This window comes from Megachile rotundata, chromosome 13 (assembly GCF_050947335.1).
Source record: "Megachile rotundata isolate GNS110a chromosome 13, iyMegRotu1, whole genome shotgun sequence".
Lineage (NCBI taxonomy): Eukaryota > Metazoa > Arthropoda > Insecta > Hymenoptera > Megachilidae > Megachile > Megachile rotundata.
In genome coordinates, this window is record NC_134995.1 from 11,434,245 (window position 1) to 11,453,067 (window position 18,823).

The window sequence follows — 18,823 nt, forward strand, 5'->3', positions numbered from 1 at the left end:
TGAAATCGACGGCCAAACCTAATTCTACCTCTGACGCTAAAACCGTGAAAACTTTTCTCATTTGCCCGTATTTCTCCCGGCTTTAAATTCTGTTAACCACCTTCCTTCTGACAAGAATGTATTACACAAAGTCTATGAAATTCTCCGGATCTTACGGATTTTCTTTTCTGCTGATTCGAATTTCTCTTTCGTGTTGAAAGGGTTAGAATACTATTGAAATTCATCGATACTATTGTTCAATATTATTGAAACTCGGTACGTACAGGAGGGGTGATCAATTAGGACTAAACTGTTACAACAATTTGTGATGCATCGAGTACTCAGAGGACACAAAACCGTTATTAAATAATATTCATAAAGGATGTGGAGTTTTGCGAAAAAGTAAAAGCACTGTCCTTTAACATGCAACTCTACAGTCTCTTAATTTCTCAATACTCAAATTTCTAAATTTTTAATGAGAGAATGATAGTTTAGCACGTGACGTTCCATCGCGAACAGCCCCAAGCGCGCGAAATTACGAAGCGTCCCCAAACATATCCTCATAAGAAAATCCTCAATAATCCCAAGAGAAAATTGCAGGAAAATTCTGCTGTAATTAAATAATATTCATAAAGGATGTGGAGTTCTTCAAAAAAGTGAAAGCACTGTCCTTTAACATGCAACTCTACAGTCTCTTAATTTCTCAATATCCAAATTTCTAAATTTTTAATGAAAGAATGACTGTTCAGCACGTGACGTTCCATCGCGAACAGCCCCAAGCGCGCGAAATTACGAAGCGACCCCAAACATATCCTCATAAGAAAATCCTCAATAATCCCAAGAGAAAATTGCAGGAAAATTCTGCTTTCTTGTCTGAAACGGTAGCTTAAGCGAAAATACGAGTCTGTTCGCGAAACATCTGCGAGCCGAGTCGAAAGAATTTAAAGGAATAAGGAATACACGGGTCTTTCGAAGGATTTCCTTGGTCCGACGAATGCATAGACCACGAGGTAGCAGCATCGAGGGATTTTCAAAATTCCAATATCCTCGTGAACGATCGTCGTCATCCCCGAAGAAATCCGACCAGGATTTGCGAAGAACGCGACCTTCCGTTTCGTTAAGGCAATCGTCGCCGAGGAAGACAGTTACAAGGGGAAAGAGGAAGACTTTAGAAGGTTGACGAATTCCAGCTACGATTTTTACGAGGAAGTCGCGGCAGAATCCATTTTAAGACGAATCGTGATTTTTGCGGATATGTCGCAATTACAGGAACTTTTGGAAGAACCTTGTTTTCGATGGAAACCGATCGATACTGTTTTCGAAGTTAATTTTTATTTTTTCGTTTTCTCGTGATACGTGAGACGCGTTATTGACAGTTCGGAGAAATGAATACTTTCTAACACGAGACCGTAATGAAGGTAAGAACAACTTTCATTTCTCCCAGATACTCTCATTAGGTGTCAAATAAAATTGTATCTACCTTAAACTTGCGGGTCGACTTAGCTGCGGAAGCTTCAACTCACCTGAAACAGAAAATGGGCTTTGAAGCAATATGGTAACATCGATCTACTAAATAAATTACTGTAAATCTTTGATGCGACACTGAGAGTAAAATATCTCCAAAACGTCGATATGACATGGAATTTATCGGCGCGCAAAATAACCAACGATCTTGACCCCGAATCAAAACGGAACATTCCGAGTGTCTAAAATCTGATAAGCCCCAGTAATTTACCCGGGTGTTTTTGGGAGAAATCCGCGCGCGGCGGATGCTCTTCGATTGATAGTTGACCTTCGACGAACGCGTTTTCGCGAACAAAACCAGACGCGATAAATTATGATGTCGAGTCGAAGGAAGACCGCAACAGGCTCACCCTTTGACCGCCCTCTCAAAGGACTATTGAATCCGATTTCCGTGAGATCCGGACCTTCAAAGCGACCGATTGTTCACCCACAGACCGTGCCACTTCGATGGAAGATTTAATGAGTCAGATTCCAACTTTATTCCGCGTACACTTTGATGGCGCTATCTGCACGGATCCGATATTTCACTCGAAATTCTTTCAATTTTTACACTGTCGACTTTCAAATTTTGAAATCATTTCTAGATTTTCAAATGTACAGCTTTGTAATTCTGGAATTTTTTAACGTGACACGTGTGGTGTATAAACATAGTGAAACAAACAATAGTGGAAATTAGTAAAGAAATAATAACCTCAAGAAAAGTCATTTAATTTTTGAACCAAGTTTTAAAGTTGTTTGTAAGCAGTAATTACCTTCGAGTGCAAAGGGTTAACAGTGAGTGCCAATTTAGAAGGAAATCAAGAAAATAAAATTCGTTGATGAAAAGAAATACTTAACTTCTTTTCTATAGTATTGAAATCAGTGAAGAAAGTGAAAATGTGACTACTTTGTATTCAGCGATCTTTGACAATAAAAATTGCAACTGAACTTAAACTTCAATGAGACTGATCACCTCGTCAATGCACAGAGAGTTATTAGGTTGGGGAATAAATTCGTAGCGTTTTGACATTTTCTTTTTTTTACAGCGACATTTTGCAATTTGCAAGGGGTTATAATATTCATTCGATAGAGCTCTTTCTGCTCTACAAAACTGTGTTAATCGTTTTTTTCAGTAGTTTCAATTTATTGAGGCTCAGAAATGGAATATCCAGGAGATAAAAATTAGCACTTTCGACACCTGCTCTTCTTCGCTTTCCATCGCGGTCAAAAAGCTGCTGAAGCAGCCCGGGATATTTGCAATGTATACGGAGAAGGTGTCATAGGTAAGTCGGCAGCACGGAAATGGTTCGCAAAATTCAAAAATGGCGATTTTATCGTCGAAAACCCGCCCCGCAGCGGAAGACCTTCTGAGTTCGACGAAGAGCGTCTCCGAGTACTTGTGAAGCAGGATGTTCCTCAAACTAGTCGTGAATTGGTCGAAAAAGTGAACTGTGATCACAAAACTATTCTCAATCATCTTCATTCAATGGGATTTGTCGAAAAATTGGGAGCCTGGGTGCCTCACGAAGTGAACGCTACGAACTTATTGCCCAACCTAATAAACCTAATGGTACAATCCAGTAACAAACAAAAATTCAGTGAATATAAAATAAATTTTGTAGCTTAATATGCTTGAACAGTGAACTTTGAGGCCGCCGATGACACTCAACATGTCAATTATTGCTATCGCCGACAAATAAGTTTATTATCTTATCAGCCCGTGTAAAATTGTAATCAATTTGGAACCGCAGAAATACAAGTACGAGAGGACATAAAAGCTTGGTATACCTCTGAGAGGTTAACGATACGTATTGATCGCGGAAGATCGGAGCGACAGTAACGATATTTTTCATAGTTTCCGTATCTCGGTGAAAACAAGCCGTGTTCGACAAATCGGCAATCCGATCGTTCGTATTTTTCCCTCGCCTAATGACGTGGAAGCGTATCCTCGAATCGAGAAATTACCGCATCCGTTACGTAAACAAGCGTTTCTTCTTCTTCTTCTTCTTCTGTACGGCGGTATAGATGCATGCATTTTTCATGTTGATTTTATCGTTTGTTTATGACGCTATCGCGTGCTGATTGGCCAAGAAAACGGGATTGCCCGGTGCTCATAGGTCCTTCGTGATCGCCCTGTGCAATATTAGCGTCATTTACGGAGACTGATTTGAAAGAATCTACAATCTCATGACTAACAATTGCGCATTTACGGCCGTGCTTATTTTCGTTTCAACGATGTTACTTTGTTTAACACGTTCTGATGACTGCACACTGCGTTCCCCATTTTAGAATCGCTTCTAAAGATACCTTACTCTGTTTTCCAACGATTTAATCGCCCGGGTAAACTTACGGACTCGTAAAATATTTCTAGATACTCGAAATGACTACACGGTTTTACGATATTATGCTACAAACAGTTAAGCTTCTTGGAAGGGATGCAAACGGAGTCGCTTTCAAAGGAATATCGATACTCGCTTCGAATACTAAATATTCTCTAAGGTAGATTTAATGCATAGTTGAATTATACTCCTGGCGTAGCAGATGTAATGTATGACACTGGCTCAAGTCGTTCATCTTTTTCAAACTCTCAAAGAGTCACTGTAAAATTATAATTTCTAAATTTCAAAGCTGATCCGAATGTCCCAAAATTAGAGGAAGACAATTTGATGGATTGGCGATGTATCGGTCGGATCGGTGCGTTGGATGTTGAGTCGTGTACGCAAGAGCATCGAGCCAGTAAAAAGGGATACAAAGACGTTTCTCCGCTCGAAGTCCTCGAAGGAACAGTAAAAGGAGAATGGTTTCGGGTCGGATAAAGAAGAAAAGCGGCCGGGCGCAATCACATGCGGGTTCGAAAGGTCAAGTTCAAGCTGGCGAGAGATGCCATCTACAGCCACGAATAGAAACGGCGGAGGGAGAAAAGGGTGGGCAGGAGGGATGTAGGGGGGATGCAACGATAGGGGAGATAGAGAGAGTGGGGGAGATGGCATTCCTCTTCTACTCTCTCTTTCTCCCTCGGCTAGAATCACTGCGAAAATAAAATGGCATCGTGCCAATGCACGTGTGTGCACCACGGAGATTCACGATTTTCGCGAACGTCGCCTCGGGACACGACGATCCTTGATCCCCATCTCGATTCTTCTTTTCTTAGCCCCGATACCGGTCGATCGATGAAAACAAAAATCACCGATAGGTGCTTGCAGATGGATGCGACAGATAATCGTGGGTTTGTTCTCTGGGCTACTTGTTGACGATCTCGTTGACCTAACTGCGGTATTAACTCCTCTCCTTATTGCGTTCGTGAAACAACTGTTGGTACAGCATTTTAATCTTTGCACCCCTATGATGTGGTTCGACATCACATTCCTTTTGAATTTTATAAATAATTCAGATAGGTTGGTTTCGTGTATTTTCTACTTATCATGAATTTAATCAATGTACTGTTTATAATGAATTTAATCAATGTACCATTTATAATGAATTCAATGAATGTAACATTTATAATGAATTCAATGAATGTACTATTTATAATGAATTCAATGAATGTAACATTTATAATGAATTCAATGAATGTAACATTTGTAATGAATTCAATGAATGTACTACTTATAATGAATTCAATGAATGTACTATTTATAATGAATTCAATGAATGTAACATTTATAATGAATTCAATGAATGCAACATTTATAATGAATTCAACGAATGTACTATTTATAATGAATTCAATGAATGTAACATTTATAATGAATTCAATGAATGTACTACTTACAATGAATGCAATGAATGTAACATTTATAATGAATTCAATGAATGTACTATTTATAATGAATTCAATGAATGTAACATTTATAATGAATTCAATGAATGTACTATTTATAATGAATTCAATGAATGTAACATTTATAATGAATTCAATGAATGTAACATTTATAATGAATTCAACGAATGTAACATTTGTAATGAATTCAATGAATGTACTATTTATAATGAATTCAATGAATGTAACATTTATAATGAATTCAATGAATGCAACATTTATAATGAATTCAATGAATGTAACATTTGTAATGAATTCAATGAATGTACTACTTATAACGAATTCAATGAATGTACTATTTATAATGAATTCAATGAATGTACTATTTATAATGAATTCAATGAATGTAACATTTATAATGAATTCAATGAATGCAACATTTATAATGAATTCAATGAATGTAACATTTATAATGAATTCAATGAATGTACTACTTACAATGAATGCAATGAATGTAACATTTATAATGAATTCAATGAATGTAACATTTGTAATGAATTCAATGAATGTACTACTTATAACGAATTCAATGAATGTACTATTTATAATGAATTCAATGAATGTACTATTTATAATGAATTCAATGAATGTAACATTTATAATGAATTCAATGAATGCAACATTTATAATGAATTCAATGAATGTAACATTTATAATGAATTCAATGAATGTACTACTTACAATGAATGCAATGAATGTAACATTTATAATGAATTCAATGAATGTAACATTTGTAATGAATTCAATGAATGTACTACTTATAACGAATTCAATGAATGTACTATTTATAATGAATTCAATGAATGTACTACTTATAACGAATTCAATGAATGTACTATTTATAATGAATTCAATGAATGTACTATTTATAACGAATTCAATGAATGTAACATTTATAATGAATTCAATGAATGCAACATTTATAATGAATTCAATGAATGTACTACTTATAATGAATTCGATGAATGTGCTACTTACAATGAATGAAAAATACACATACTGTTGCATATTTTATTGAGAACCTTCCTGATCTATTTTATAAATTAAGGAACTAATAAAAGAAATTAAGAAGTGTAATACATATAATGAATACAAAAATGCACATAGCGTTGCATATTTTATTAAGAACCTATCTAATCTATTTTATAAATTAAGGAATTAGCAAAAGAAATTAAGGAGTGTACTTATAATGAATGAAAAATACTGTTGCATATTTTATTGAGAACCTTCCTAATCTATTTTATAAATTAAAGAATCAGTCAAAGAAATTAAGGAATGTACTTATAATGAATGAAAAATACTGTTGCATATTTTATTGAGAACCTTCCTGATCCATTTTACAAATGGAGTCGGTAAAAAAAATTAAAAAGGGTTGGCATAAATCATACGGTTATTAATTGCAACAATGTAAGCCTTATCTCAGCAATGTACATTAATCACCTTATATAAGTGTATCTCGCATAATCGCGTGAGGCTATCAGTCATTGTGTCTTATGCTTTTTAATTTCAGAAATGTATATGTATGTACAGTCTTGTTTAAGTGCGCTCGAATCAATTTTTCTGTGTAAATAACCGAAGAAAGTCTGCACCGACTGTACTCGCTAGATCTACAGTTTCACGAGCAACTTTCGTTCCGCTCGCGATTTCAGCACGCTTTTTGCAACGACTAACACGGAAGTAAAAGTGGCGAATGTTGCCACCCAGTTAGTTAACAAACATTTTCCCCTTTTCTTGCCGGCACGATGTTGCACCATTATGAACGTGCAAATCCGTCGATGATGAATGGACAGCTTTTTTAGAAAAATCGATTTGGACTTATTTTGCTGATGAAATATAAACGATTAGGTAAAAAATGCCATAGGTAAAATTTAGTATGAAATATATGGTTAGGTTAGGTTATATGGTTGATATGTAAAAGAAATTTTTGGGTTCTAGTTCTTTGATGGTATAAGAGTAGGAAGAGAATTAAAAGTGTTAAGCTTCCGAGAATTAAAATTGGAAATATAGAACGGGTCACAAGACTTTCTCGCATTGAAAATTGAGATTAACGAAATTCCTGTTACAAGCAGGAAATAGTTCCTCTCTGATAGTGCGGTTAAAATTAGGATCATTTGCGGTCATAAAGCTCTACTTCTCACTTTGATCAAGCTGGCAGACGCTAATAAACAGTATCAAGCTTGATAGACACGCTGTTTTCCATTCCTCCTAAAAACCACGTATCTTTTTCCATTGCACGAATTTCAGAACCTCGTAAATTTCAAAATCTTGCAAATTTCAAAGTCTTGTAAATTTCAGACTCTTGTAAAATTTAAAAATCTTACAAATTTTAAAATCTTGCAAACTTTAAAATCTTGCAAACTTTAAAATCTTGCAAATTTCAAAGTCTTGTAAATTTCAAACTCTTGTAAAATTTAAAAATCTTGTAAATTTCAAAATCTTACAAATTTTAAAATCTTGCAAACTTTAAAATCTTGTAAATTTCAAAATCTTGCAAATTTTAAAATCTTGCAAACCTTAAGATCTTGCAAACTTTAAAATCTTGTAAATTTCAAAATCTTGCAAATTTTAAAGTCTTGTAAATTTCAGACTCTTGTAAAATTTAAAAATCTTGTAAATTCCAAAATCTTACAAATTTTAAAATCTTGCAAACTTTAAAATCTTGCAAATTTCTAAGTCTTGTAAATTTCAAACTCTTGTAAAATTTAAAAATCTTGTAAATTCCAAAATCTTACAAATTTTAAAATCTTGCAAACTTTAAAATCTTGGAAATTTCAAAATCTTGCAAATTTTAAAATCTTGCAAACCTTAAGATCTTGCAAACTTTAAAATCTTGTAAATTTCAAAATCTTGCAAATTTTAAAATCTTGCAAATTTCAAAATCTTGCAAATTTCAAAGTCTTGTAAATTTCAAACTCTTGTAAAATTTCAAAATCTTGTAAATTTCAAAATCTTACAAATTTAAAAATCTTGCAAACTTTAAAATCTTGTAAATTTCAAAATCTTGCAAATTTTAAAATCTTGCAAACCTTAAAATCTTGCAAATTTTAAAATCTTGCAGACCTTAAAATCTTGTAAACCTTAAAATCTTGCAAATTTCAGGATCTCGTAAATTTCAAAATCTTGCAAATCTCAAAAGTTGCATTACACTCCGATATTAATAAAAGTATGGTTTTAAATTGTAGAACTGCGTTTCATCTTTATTAGTCATCGTCGATTTAGAGAAACGAGCGTTTATCTTTCTAATAATAACAATAAAACTCGCGGGGACGATAATGAGAAAGTGGCGAGTTTTATCGGACCAACAGCAACGCATTTCGCGTTATCGCCGCGATAACGTAGCAAATGCGCTCGAATGCAGCTCGTTTATGATGTTCGAAGAAAAAAAGTAATAATTCTTCCATTAGCAGCGTGTTCCTCCGCCAATATTAACTCCACCTTTATCTCTTCACGGTGATTAATTGTTCCACCTTTTAAATTCTGTAATTCGTTTTTAAACTGCGATAGAAAAGGTATTTCGTAGCGTGTTAACAGAATCTTAAATTATATCTTGAAACATCTTGGGAATCCTCGGAAATTGCTTGAGAAAATCATTAAGACATTCTTTTCTTTTTTTAATACCGACATTCTTTGAAGAGAAGGAAATCTTTTGAAGGTTTGGATTTTTCGAATATAGGAATTTAGACACTTTGTGATATAAAATTTGGAAGACATAGGAATTTAAGTTTTTTAGAACTTGTCTTTAGATTTTAAGGAAATGCAAGTATTTTCAGACGGGAGATTCGACAATTTCTATATTTAAAGATTTAAAAAATTGAAGATCTCGAACATTCTTTTTTTTTAATACCGACATTCTTTGGAGAGAAGGAAATCTTAGAAATCTTTTGAAGGTTTGGATTTTTGGAATATAGGAATTTAGACGCTTTATGATGTAAAAATTGGAGGACATAGGAATTTAAGTTCCTTAGGACTTGACTTTAGAATTTAAGGGAATGCAAGGATTTGCAGATGAGGAGATTCAGTAATTTCTTTATTTAAAGATTTAAAAAATTGAAGATCTCGAACTTACAGAATCAGTTAAAAAATGCTTATTTAAAATTATTGTCTTAAATATAATGGTGACTGTGAGTCACCTCTCGAGCACAAAATGTTAAATTTAAGAGTTGCATCGTCTCAATTCGTTATCGAAATTTCAACGAGTGCTACAACGAGGCAAGGAGACAGTTAAGAAAATCTGCAAAGCAAGAAAACACCACAGAGAGATTTATCCCCGAATCTCGAAGAGTGTTCCTCTGTTATTCCGGAAGTTGGAGCATCGAACTCGACGCTTCGGATGCGACAAGAACGCGTAGACGCGTTCAGAGTTGTCGAAACTCCGGTCGTTAAATCATGTTCGACCGGCTGTTTTTAATCTCGCGAATAGGTTTTTTTGCCAAGCGATCGGAGCGAGGATAACCGTGGATTTTTCCAGCTCGTCGCCGCTTCAATGGGCCGTGCCGCGTGTCCGTAAACGAGACTTTAAAGCACGATGAAAGTTTGATCGTGGAGCTGCCACAACTTCCTTCTCGGCAGTTGCAATTTTACGAGCCATACCCCGGCGAAAAAACGAAACGCTTGCCTTTTTGCTTCTATGAAAGTCCTGATGTTGGATACCGCCGAGCAAATTCCGAGCAGACGCGCTCGAAAATCCGGAAAATCGCGACGATATATTACGTTCGATCGAACTTTCAAATTGCCTTTCGTTTTTCTGCTCGAGTTTCACGAGAGTGGATTTAATAATCATATAGTTCGTGTATTTCATTCAGTAACTGAGAAACCTAGAAATAAAGTCATCGAATTTCCAAGTTCTCGTGTTTATGCAAAATTTAATTTGTCTAAAACGCCCGATAACAATTTTTCCTCTCTCTCTGTCAAACAGCGAAGTATAATTACTAAGAACAACCCATAATTATAAAGTGCATACAAAAGTAATTACCACACCAGTAATTAAAAAATGAACCCGTCACAAAAAATGAATGACAAAGTTCAAGAAAGAAAACGTTAAAAATAATATGTGCTTAAAGACCCATAAGAGGAAGATCCAGAGTCCGAAAAGAAAGATCAGCGAGTTCCTGAAAGCACCGAAGCAAACCACCCTAAAAGTGGATTCGAAAGGGAAGGAAGAAATCCCTGCGAGAGAAGAACGGTTCGCGAAACCGATCGCAAGGGTCGAAAGATTATGAGCGATGATTCGGTCCAGCCCTTCGATATTACCCCCGTTGCAGCCCCAACGACGGTCTTTGCCGGTAATAAAACTCCCTGTGATAGAAGATCGAGGAGGGTGGGGGGTATTAACGTATCTGGCCGCAAGATCGAATCTCTTTCACAGGTCAGCAGGCAATTTGAAGCTAAGTGGATATGCTCAGCCTGAGAATATCCGGCCGGTACGATCGAATCACACGGCGGGTGGGTCGTTTTTTACCGGGTGCCGCGCGCCACCACACATGCACCTACAGGGTGTCCTTCGATTCACTTTTCCATATATTCTCGCACTTTTTCTATAGAAAATTATGTTCTTTATTGTCCATTTTTCTTTTTAGGATTTCTAAAGACTCTTGTTTTGGGGAGCCTGACTTTGTGATCATTTTTATTCAAGTATGTGGGATTCAACTTGAAGTTCAAGTCTATTTGAGCAATAATTTGCATGGTCGATTGATAAGAAACTGGCATAACATTTCAACATTCTTTATCTGTTTTAATATCGTAGCGATCAAGTCTGACGCACCTGACAAATCATTAGGCAGAGGTTCAAATATAGTTATACAATATCAGATGTGTTATGAACGAGGTAACTAATCAACAAGCTCTTGCAAAAAGCTCCTCAGTACATGGCCCAGCTAGACACGCTAATAAAAGGCCTACCTCTCAGGCCCTATAATAGCCAGCATAACCCTCTACATCTGACTACAGACACTACCGTCCACAAGTATCCGTCCACAAGCGAAATATGCATTCGCGTTGCATGAAAGTTATTCAAGTATCTGCAACAGTAACTAAAATCGATTTTTCTTCTGCGAAGGTCAGAATACTGGAACGTTTTTCGATTGATAATTCTCGTTTGGAACTCGTATCTCGATGGAAAAGAAGCTACAGACGAACTAAACCGAAACTGTCGAGTGCGTAGCGTTACCTCCATTCTTATGTCCATTGAGGGAACCTAAACATCTACCAACAGTTTACAAACACTTGAAACATATCGAAGAACCCTCTGAATACGTTCTGCACCATAGAAATGAAACACAGTAGAAATGAAAATTTTTTTTAGAATCGAAAGCGTTTCATTAGATTCACAAATTTGGACTTTGTACTTCTGGACATGAATTTTACTTTCACACTTTCATTGTATAATTTGTACTTAAAAATTAATTCTATTACGTTATGACACCTCGAAAAAGATAATAATAATTATTACAAATGATATGATAACCCTAAATAGCTTTCGTACAAAGTTCAACTATGTTTTATGTAACGAAGTGTCCGGATACTTATGGACGGTAGTGTATGTGAATTAAATAGTGAAGTAGTGAAACTGGAGGTATACAGCAGGGGATAAAAGTACTGTTACATGTACCGATGCTTAATCGTGATGGGATAACGAGAATATCGTTATAGACACCGTGTGTAGCCGGCAATTCTACATGGAGGATCGGGCCGAGTCAGCGAAAGCTTGCGCAATACCTGACCTATTGTGCTCGTTAGGGACATTCGGGTCCGAGCTATTGGATAAGGCTTCCTCCTCCTTCCTACCACCTCCTGATCCTCCACCTTGCTCTTATCATCCTTCGTTCGTTCCTCGGCTGGACCGGGGCTACCTTTCTGAACGACAACGAGACGATCTCCGTCCCCGGGGGTATTCTTCGATCGGTGAAAGGAATTGGACCTCTTTCCAGCAGCTTCCCTATACGCTAACCCCGTGCTTCTCGTTCCAACATCCGTCTGAGCCAGCTTCTCCTAATTCCATCGGTAAAAAAAGTCCGTGATAAAAAGGGCCGATGTAAAGCTGGGACCGGTGCACTTTACGGATCTCTATCACCTTGATCGCCTCTTTCTTTACATCTTTTAATAGCTGGGAAAAGAGTATCGGGATTTATGAATTTTCCGAGTGAACGAGAATCTGTTCACCGAAGGAAAGTCGTTCGTAAGGAATTTTAAAATGAAGCTACAATTTGCTGGAACAAAGGACACGTTTGAAAGACACTACGGATATCATTCGCTCTTTTAACCCGTTTCTATTCTGGGGTCACAAAGACCGCTGTATCAGCACGAAAATACCAATATACATCGGGCATCGATTATTCGAAACGGGAAAGCGTGAAAATGCGCCTCCTCATTAGAGGAGTCACTAAAAAGCGACAGAAATGTGAAAGTGGATAAGTTTAATCTTCGTACGATAATTGCGATACAATTCATTCGGTTCAGATATTTCTGTATCACGTTTTTATTCTCAAAAAAAATGGGTCTTCGGAAAAATTCCGTCTGAAAACAAGAATCAAAGAACGAAAAATAGGAAACAAAAGCAGCAGGTTAGAAAATACGAAGCAAATAGCTAGAGGGTAAACTCAAAAAGCTCTTTTTCATCAAAAAACTCGTCGACGAGATTAACCCTCGTTTCTGAAAATATCCCGAGTAAAATTTCAACCACTGTAAAATCGACTAACACATCGCTTGAATGTTCCACGATGAACATGCATATTTAATTGGTAATATCAATGTTACACAATTGACCTGTAATATTAAACTCCGGTATTAAACGATTACATAATTAATCAAGAACATCGATACCGCATAATATTTTCGATGAACTTTAAGCTTGAAATCCGTAATGATAAAAATACCGGATTAGAGGACTTCCATGTCATCTATAGTTTCTAAATCGAGCGCCTCAATGGAGACTCGTATTAGGCGTATCAATAGAACGTTTACGTAGTCGTTTCATTAAACTTTAAGCTTTAAATTGGCGCGGTAAGTGGCGTTTTATAGCACGTTCGTCGTGACAGATTTTAAACGTTCGTGAATCGTTGCTTCAATGAAGAATCAGTATGTTTATGTAGCTATTTTGACTAAACCTTCGGCTTTAAATTGACGCTGAGCTGTTGGCTGTGAGCGTTTATGTAAGTGCACGAGATTGTACTTACAAGTTACTTGCCGCAACTGGCAATCATTTTACATCGAGAATCTTGAAACGTTTACACGATTGCTTTTATTAGTCTTTGATATGCAAGTATGTTCACATCAACGATTCTGTCATCGAATCGTTTTTACTCACTTTCCTAGTTCCGATTCGTACTTTTTACATGTACTGTTATGATATTACCATCGATGTCTCATCCCCCATCGTATACTTTCAAAGGGCGCCGATAACCGAAACCAACACCGTCATCCACGCGTCACAACCGCCCTATCAACCTAAGCGTCACAGTTTGTATTTCCAAGAACATAAAAGCCCCGGACATTTCCCCAAAACAGTTCAGTTATCCCGAGTCCGTCCATCTTTACCTCAGTGCTCTACGTGATTCCGGACCTTTTGAATAAACCTTGAAAGTAGTAATTTTGATTACGTCTCCTTGCTGCAGCACGTTAATAAGATGTTTGACAATGTTCAAAATTTAATGAGGTACGAAACCAGGTCGGAGTTAAGTAGCGGAGCAATTTCAACCCCGATGAAAATCATGGATGACGAGTGATAAGAACAGTTGAGGAATTAGCGACAGACCGATAACGATAACGCTCGCCTCAGCGCAACGTAATATAAACGTCAGAGCGGACCAATTACCTCGGGCCAGCTGCATTTAATATTCAGTTACACACACGCCCGACAAGCCGGAGGAGGCGGGAAATGTTCAATTTTCAATTAATCCTGAGATTAATTACGGATGATCAATCAACGCGCCCCCTGAACAGACAGCTTTCACCCTTCTTTTTTTCTTACCTTTTAGGTTCGAGTCTAAGGATATATCTTTATTGTTTGCGCCTCCACGTTTGTGTCAAACCTTTGCTTATTAGAAATGTTCGCAGTGAAAATTTAAACCGTGACGTGTGGTGAGTCTTGAGATGTTTATTGTAATTGCAAGATAACTGTAAGATAATTGTAATCTTGTCTGGATGAACGCTTTACGATAAACAGGATCACTGTTGTGTGTCAAACATTAACGACATAAGACCTTATAAATAATTGTAAATAAATACCGAGAAACACATGTAGTAAATATATTAAATATATTAAATGTATTAAGAGTAAATTCATGAAACAGTTTCGTAAGAAGAAAGTGTAACGAAACAAAGGAATAAAAGAAGAGAAGAATAGGTAGAGTTAGCAGTTACGAGTTAACACGTTATCCCTAGCGAGGAAATTTTTCATGGAATTTCGCCGGAGAAAAATTCAATCGTCGCAAGCAATCTCCGTCTCGCATCGTTTTCTAGTTACTTTTTTAACTTGCTGGCTACGGTTTCCTCTCTCGGCCCGGAATTTTTCGCGAATCGAGAAATTGAAATTCTCGAGCGTGGTGCACGTAGAGGCGAGCCAAACGGGATAACGAAGATAACTGTACGCCTAGAACGTTCGATTTCCCTTCATCGCGGCCTCACTTCCGGATGGAAATGGAAGCGAGCTCGATCGAACCGGCTGGCTCTCGAAGAGGGTCTGGAACCAGTCCGGAACCGTGATGGGGACGCTCGACCGACCTCCACCTTGAAAACGTGCCCACATTCGCGCACGCGTCCGCCCACCACGAATGCCCGAATATACCTTCTCTAGGGACTATCGAGCATCGTACTCTTCGCTTGTTTTTACTCAATTTTGGGTTTTATGAATTTTGGAGGTTGAAAGATTTGAGGATTTGGGGATTTGAGGATTTTTTGGGAGTTGAGGAATTTAGGAAAATTGGGATTTGGGGATTTGGGAGTTTGAGAATTCGGGGAAGTTCAGAATTCGGGAGTGTGAGAATTCGGGCGTGTGAGAATTTGGATGTGTGAGAATTCGGAAGTTTGAGAATTCGGGAGATTTAGAATTCGGGTGTGTCAGAATTCGGGAATTTGAGAATTCGGAAGCGTGAAAATTCGGGAGTGTGAGAATTCGGAAGTTTGAGAATTCGGGAGCGTGAGAATTCGGGTGCGTGAGAATTCGGGAGATTCAGAATTCGGGAGCGTGAGAATTCGGGTGCGTGAGAATTCGGGAGTTTGAGAATTCGGGAGATTCAGAATTCGGGAGCGTGAGAATTCGGGTGCGTGAGAATTCGGGTGCGTGAGAATTCGGATGCGTGAGAATTCGGGAGTTTGAGAATTCGGGAGATTCAGAATTCGGGAGCGTGAGAATTCGGGTGCGTAAGAATTCGGGTGTGTGAGAATTCGGGAGATTCAGAATTCGGGAGCGTGAGAATTCGGAAGTTTGAGAATTCGGGAGCGTGAGAATTCGGGAGATTCAGAATTCGGGAGCGTGAGAATTCGGGTGCGTAAGAATTCGGGTGTGTGAGAATTCAAAAGGGTGAGAATTCGGCACTTTGAGCTATTAAAAGCTTGAAAATTCGATGATTTGAGAATTGTAGAGATATAAGTTTCAAGGATTCGAGAATTTATTACCTTCAAAATTCTGGAGTGTGAGAATTCGGCACTTTGAGGTCCCGCAAGCTTGAAAATTCAGTGTCTCCATTATTCTTGGAATTTGAGAATTCTTAAATTGTCGAATTCTCAAATTTCAAAATTCATCACCCTAAAATTTTACAAAATTGATAATTTATAAATTCACAAATCTAAACAATTTAAAGCACATGACCATTTAGCTATTCAAAAGAGACCACCACTAGAAAATTTGCAAATTTCTAAATACACTAAGCATATCCATCAAATTTTTTCCCAAAATTGCTGACATCATCAGTAATATCTACATGTTTGGAATTCTGGTTATTGCCTCGAACGTGTACGTATAACCACGTGCGTTACACAGTTCTTGTTAAATAAATTTAGCGAAAAGTGGCTGCAATAAAGCAGAATAACAATGGCGGAATAATACAGGAACATAATCGTGAAACAATAAAAATTATTCACAGCCGTACATGGCTGCACAGACAGAATTTAAATGATCTTTTAACGCTAATGGGAAAGCGTGATCGCGGCAGGTAGAATACAAACAACATTTGGCTAGTGATAGATGTTATTGACGTCATGGCGGTGATAATGACGTTCATATAGTTGCGAAAACCACTGTTTCAAATTATAACAAGTTACAAATTTTGTATTCTATAGAAGATAAAAGTCTTGATCCTATCGTAAGACGAATCCGCATTGACTTAATTTTATTAAAGCTAACTTTTTAACGTTCGTTCATTTTTTTCATTAAAAAGGAAGCAACGGTGGCAAACTTATCCTCGCTGAAGTTTTAACCAGGTGAGCAATTCACAGAAAACTTGGCCATTTATCAAGAAGTTTCGAATGAAATCCTGTGTTTAATACATATTCCATTTTTTATTTCGAGCGAGAGCAAAATTACTTTTCTGATCTTATTAAATTCGAGCAAACCGTAACACGATACCTTTTTCAAAGTTGCGCCTTCACTGCAACGTTGTTCGCGAGTTCAATCCTAAATACCTTTCTCGTTCGTTCGCAAACAGAATTCGCTAGAGCGTTGTCCTGCATCATTATTTCTGCCCGAGAAATGAAACACGACTTCGGACGAAATTTTAAAGCACGAGAGCTGTGACGTATTACGTTGCAGTGTCGTTCGTGGCTTTCGTAGTCTCGTTAGAGGGATATTTTCTGACGTTACTTTTTTCAATTGTATACACTTTTAATATCTCAACACAACGTGGATAGTTCATAAATTAGTCTTAAAGCTTAACCTTACACTTCTTAAATGGAAATGTAAGGTTAAAGGACGTGAACTTTCGAGGTACCTAAAATTTCTAAGCACAAGATCCGAAAATCCGAAGCTTCAAGTTCCAGAAATTCCTCGAGTTTCAAGGTCTCGAAAATCCGAAAGTTCGGAACTTGCGAACATTCCATAAACACCGCTGAATTATGTGCTTCAATCTAATCGAAGAACAAGAGGAAAAAAGCGATAAATAAAGTAACGTCGGTTCATAACACCGTTTTCAATTCCCTGACGAAGGGCAGCCTCGACCGAAAAACGATTTCACACTATTAATCATCGGACAATGGACGAGCGTTTTCAGCAACATCAGCAGCGAACGTCTTCCCGATTCATCCTAGCTGGATTTATATCCCACGCCGGCTCGTCTATGATTAATGCACCCTCTTTCCAGAACGTTTCTTTCTAGATCCAGGATCTAGGAAGTTCGCCGGGTTTTTTGCCTTCGAATATTAGCTACACCCGGGGACGATTGGTCCACCGAGTCCCGATTAATTTTAATTGTCGACAAATCCAGACTGCCCGAACGACGCTTGATAAATGAACGCTGGATCAACGGAGTACTGGAAGAGACCGGAGCTTAAGCAAGGATCAGCATTGATGGATCGATCAAAGGACTCTTAGTTTAATATTTCAACGCTTTTCACTCTCTGCCTTTTAACTGATTCTTCACGGTGTTTGATCCTCGATTGTACCTTAATTAACCCTTCAGATTTGAACGCTAATTTTATGATTGAACTTGGGGATATCTGGATTGTGGACTTGAGGATATTTGTACCTAATTTTATTATTAGTTTGTTTCAGCTTAATTATTAGTACTCGAAAATATTGTAGAGTACTCATACTAAGGATAGTGCAATTTAACCCCTAGCACTATGACTTATTTGTCAGGTCAGTCAGAACTGCCCAATTAAGCTATAACATTAAAATAGACAAAAAAATTGAAATGTTATTTCAATATGTTATTCTTCAATTGCTGACTATGCAAATTATAACTGGACTTGAACTCCAAATTGAAGCGTATTCAAAATTTGAGTAAAATTTATTACAGCCGAGGTACGAGTGCGTCACGAGTCAGACTCGTCAAAATAGTGCAAGCGGTTAAGAAAGACTATAACCACATTGAAAGAGGAGCATGTGAAGAGGACTTGACCCACAGCAGAGCTGTGGAATATACAAAGAGATGTGGAGACGGATCTAGCAATGTCTATAGGAATTTTTAGAATAAAGAAAATTGTAAATTTAGGAGAAAGGTTTTTGGGATCGACATGGGTTAAATAGTTGGTGTAATTTTCGTAGGAGGGTGTTATATCGACAGTTTCGACGGTGATTGGAGATCGGTTTGTGGGCAACCAAGGGCGACAGAGATGGGCGAAGGGTACGGCCCTGCGGGGAAGTGGGCAAGCGAAATAGGAGGATAACAACGCCACGTTAATTATGCGTTAACAGCCTCCAATTAGAGACCGCATCGAGCATACCTCCTTCTCTCCCTCTGCTCTCCTCTCGCTCTCCCCCTCTCTCCTTCTTCTCTCATCCCCTGATCGTTTGCTTCATTCTATTTCATGCTTGCTGGTACTAACCTTTGTAGCGGATCCGTGCAAGCTCGAATCGCATGCGTTCGCGTG

General features: G+C 37.5%; 1 protein-coding gene across 6 annotated transcripts in view; it reads right to left on the minus strand.

Annotated features, from left to right (window-relative positions):
- The window catches only part of Mxd (MAX dimerization protein), a 143,848-nt gene that overhangs the window by 96,337 nt on the left and 28,688 nt on the right, over positions 1-18,823 (minus strand). The window contains exon 5 of one of the 6 annotated variants that reach the window (XM_076538821.1): positions 1,460-1,502. The exons of the other annotated variants lie outside the window; for them this stretch is intronic. Coding sequence (XP_076394936.1) covers positions 1,460-1,502 — 43 coding nt within the window. The remainder of the gene's footprint in view (positions 1-1,459; positions 1,503-18,823) is intronic. 6 annotated transcript variants of the gene reach the window in all.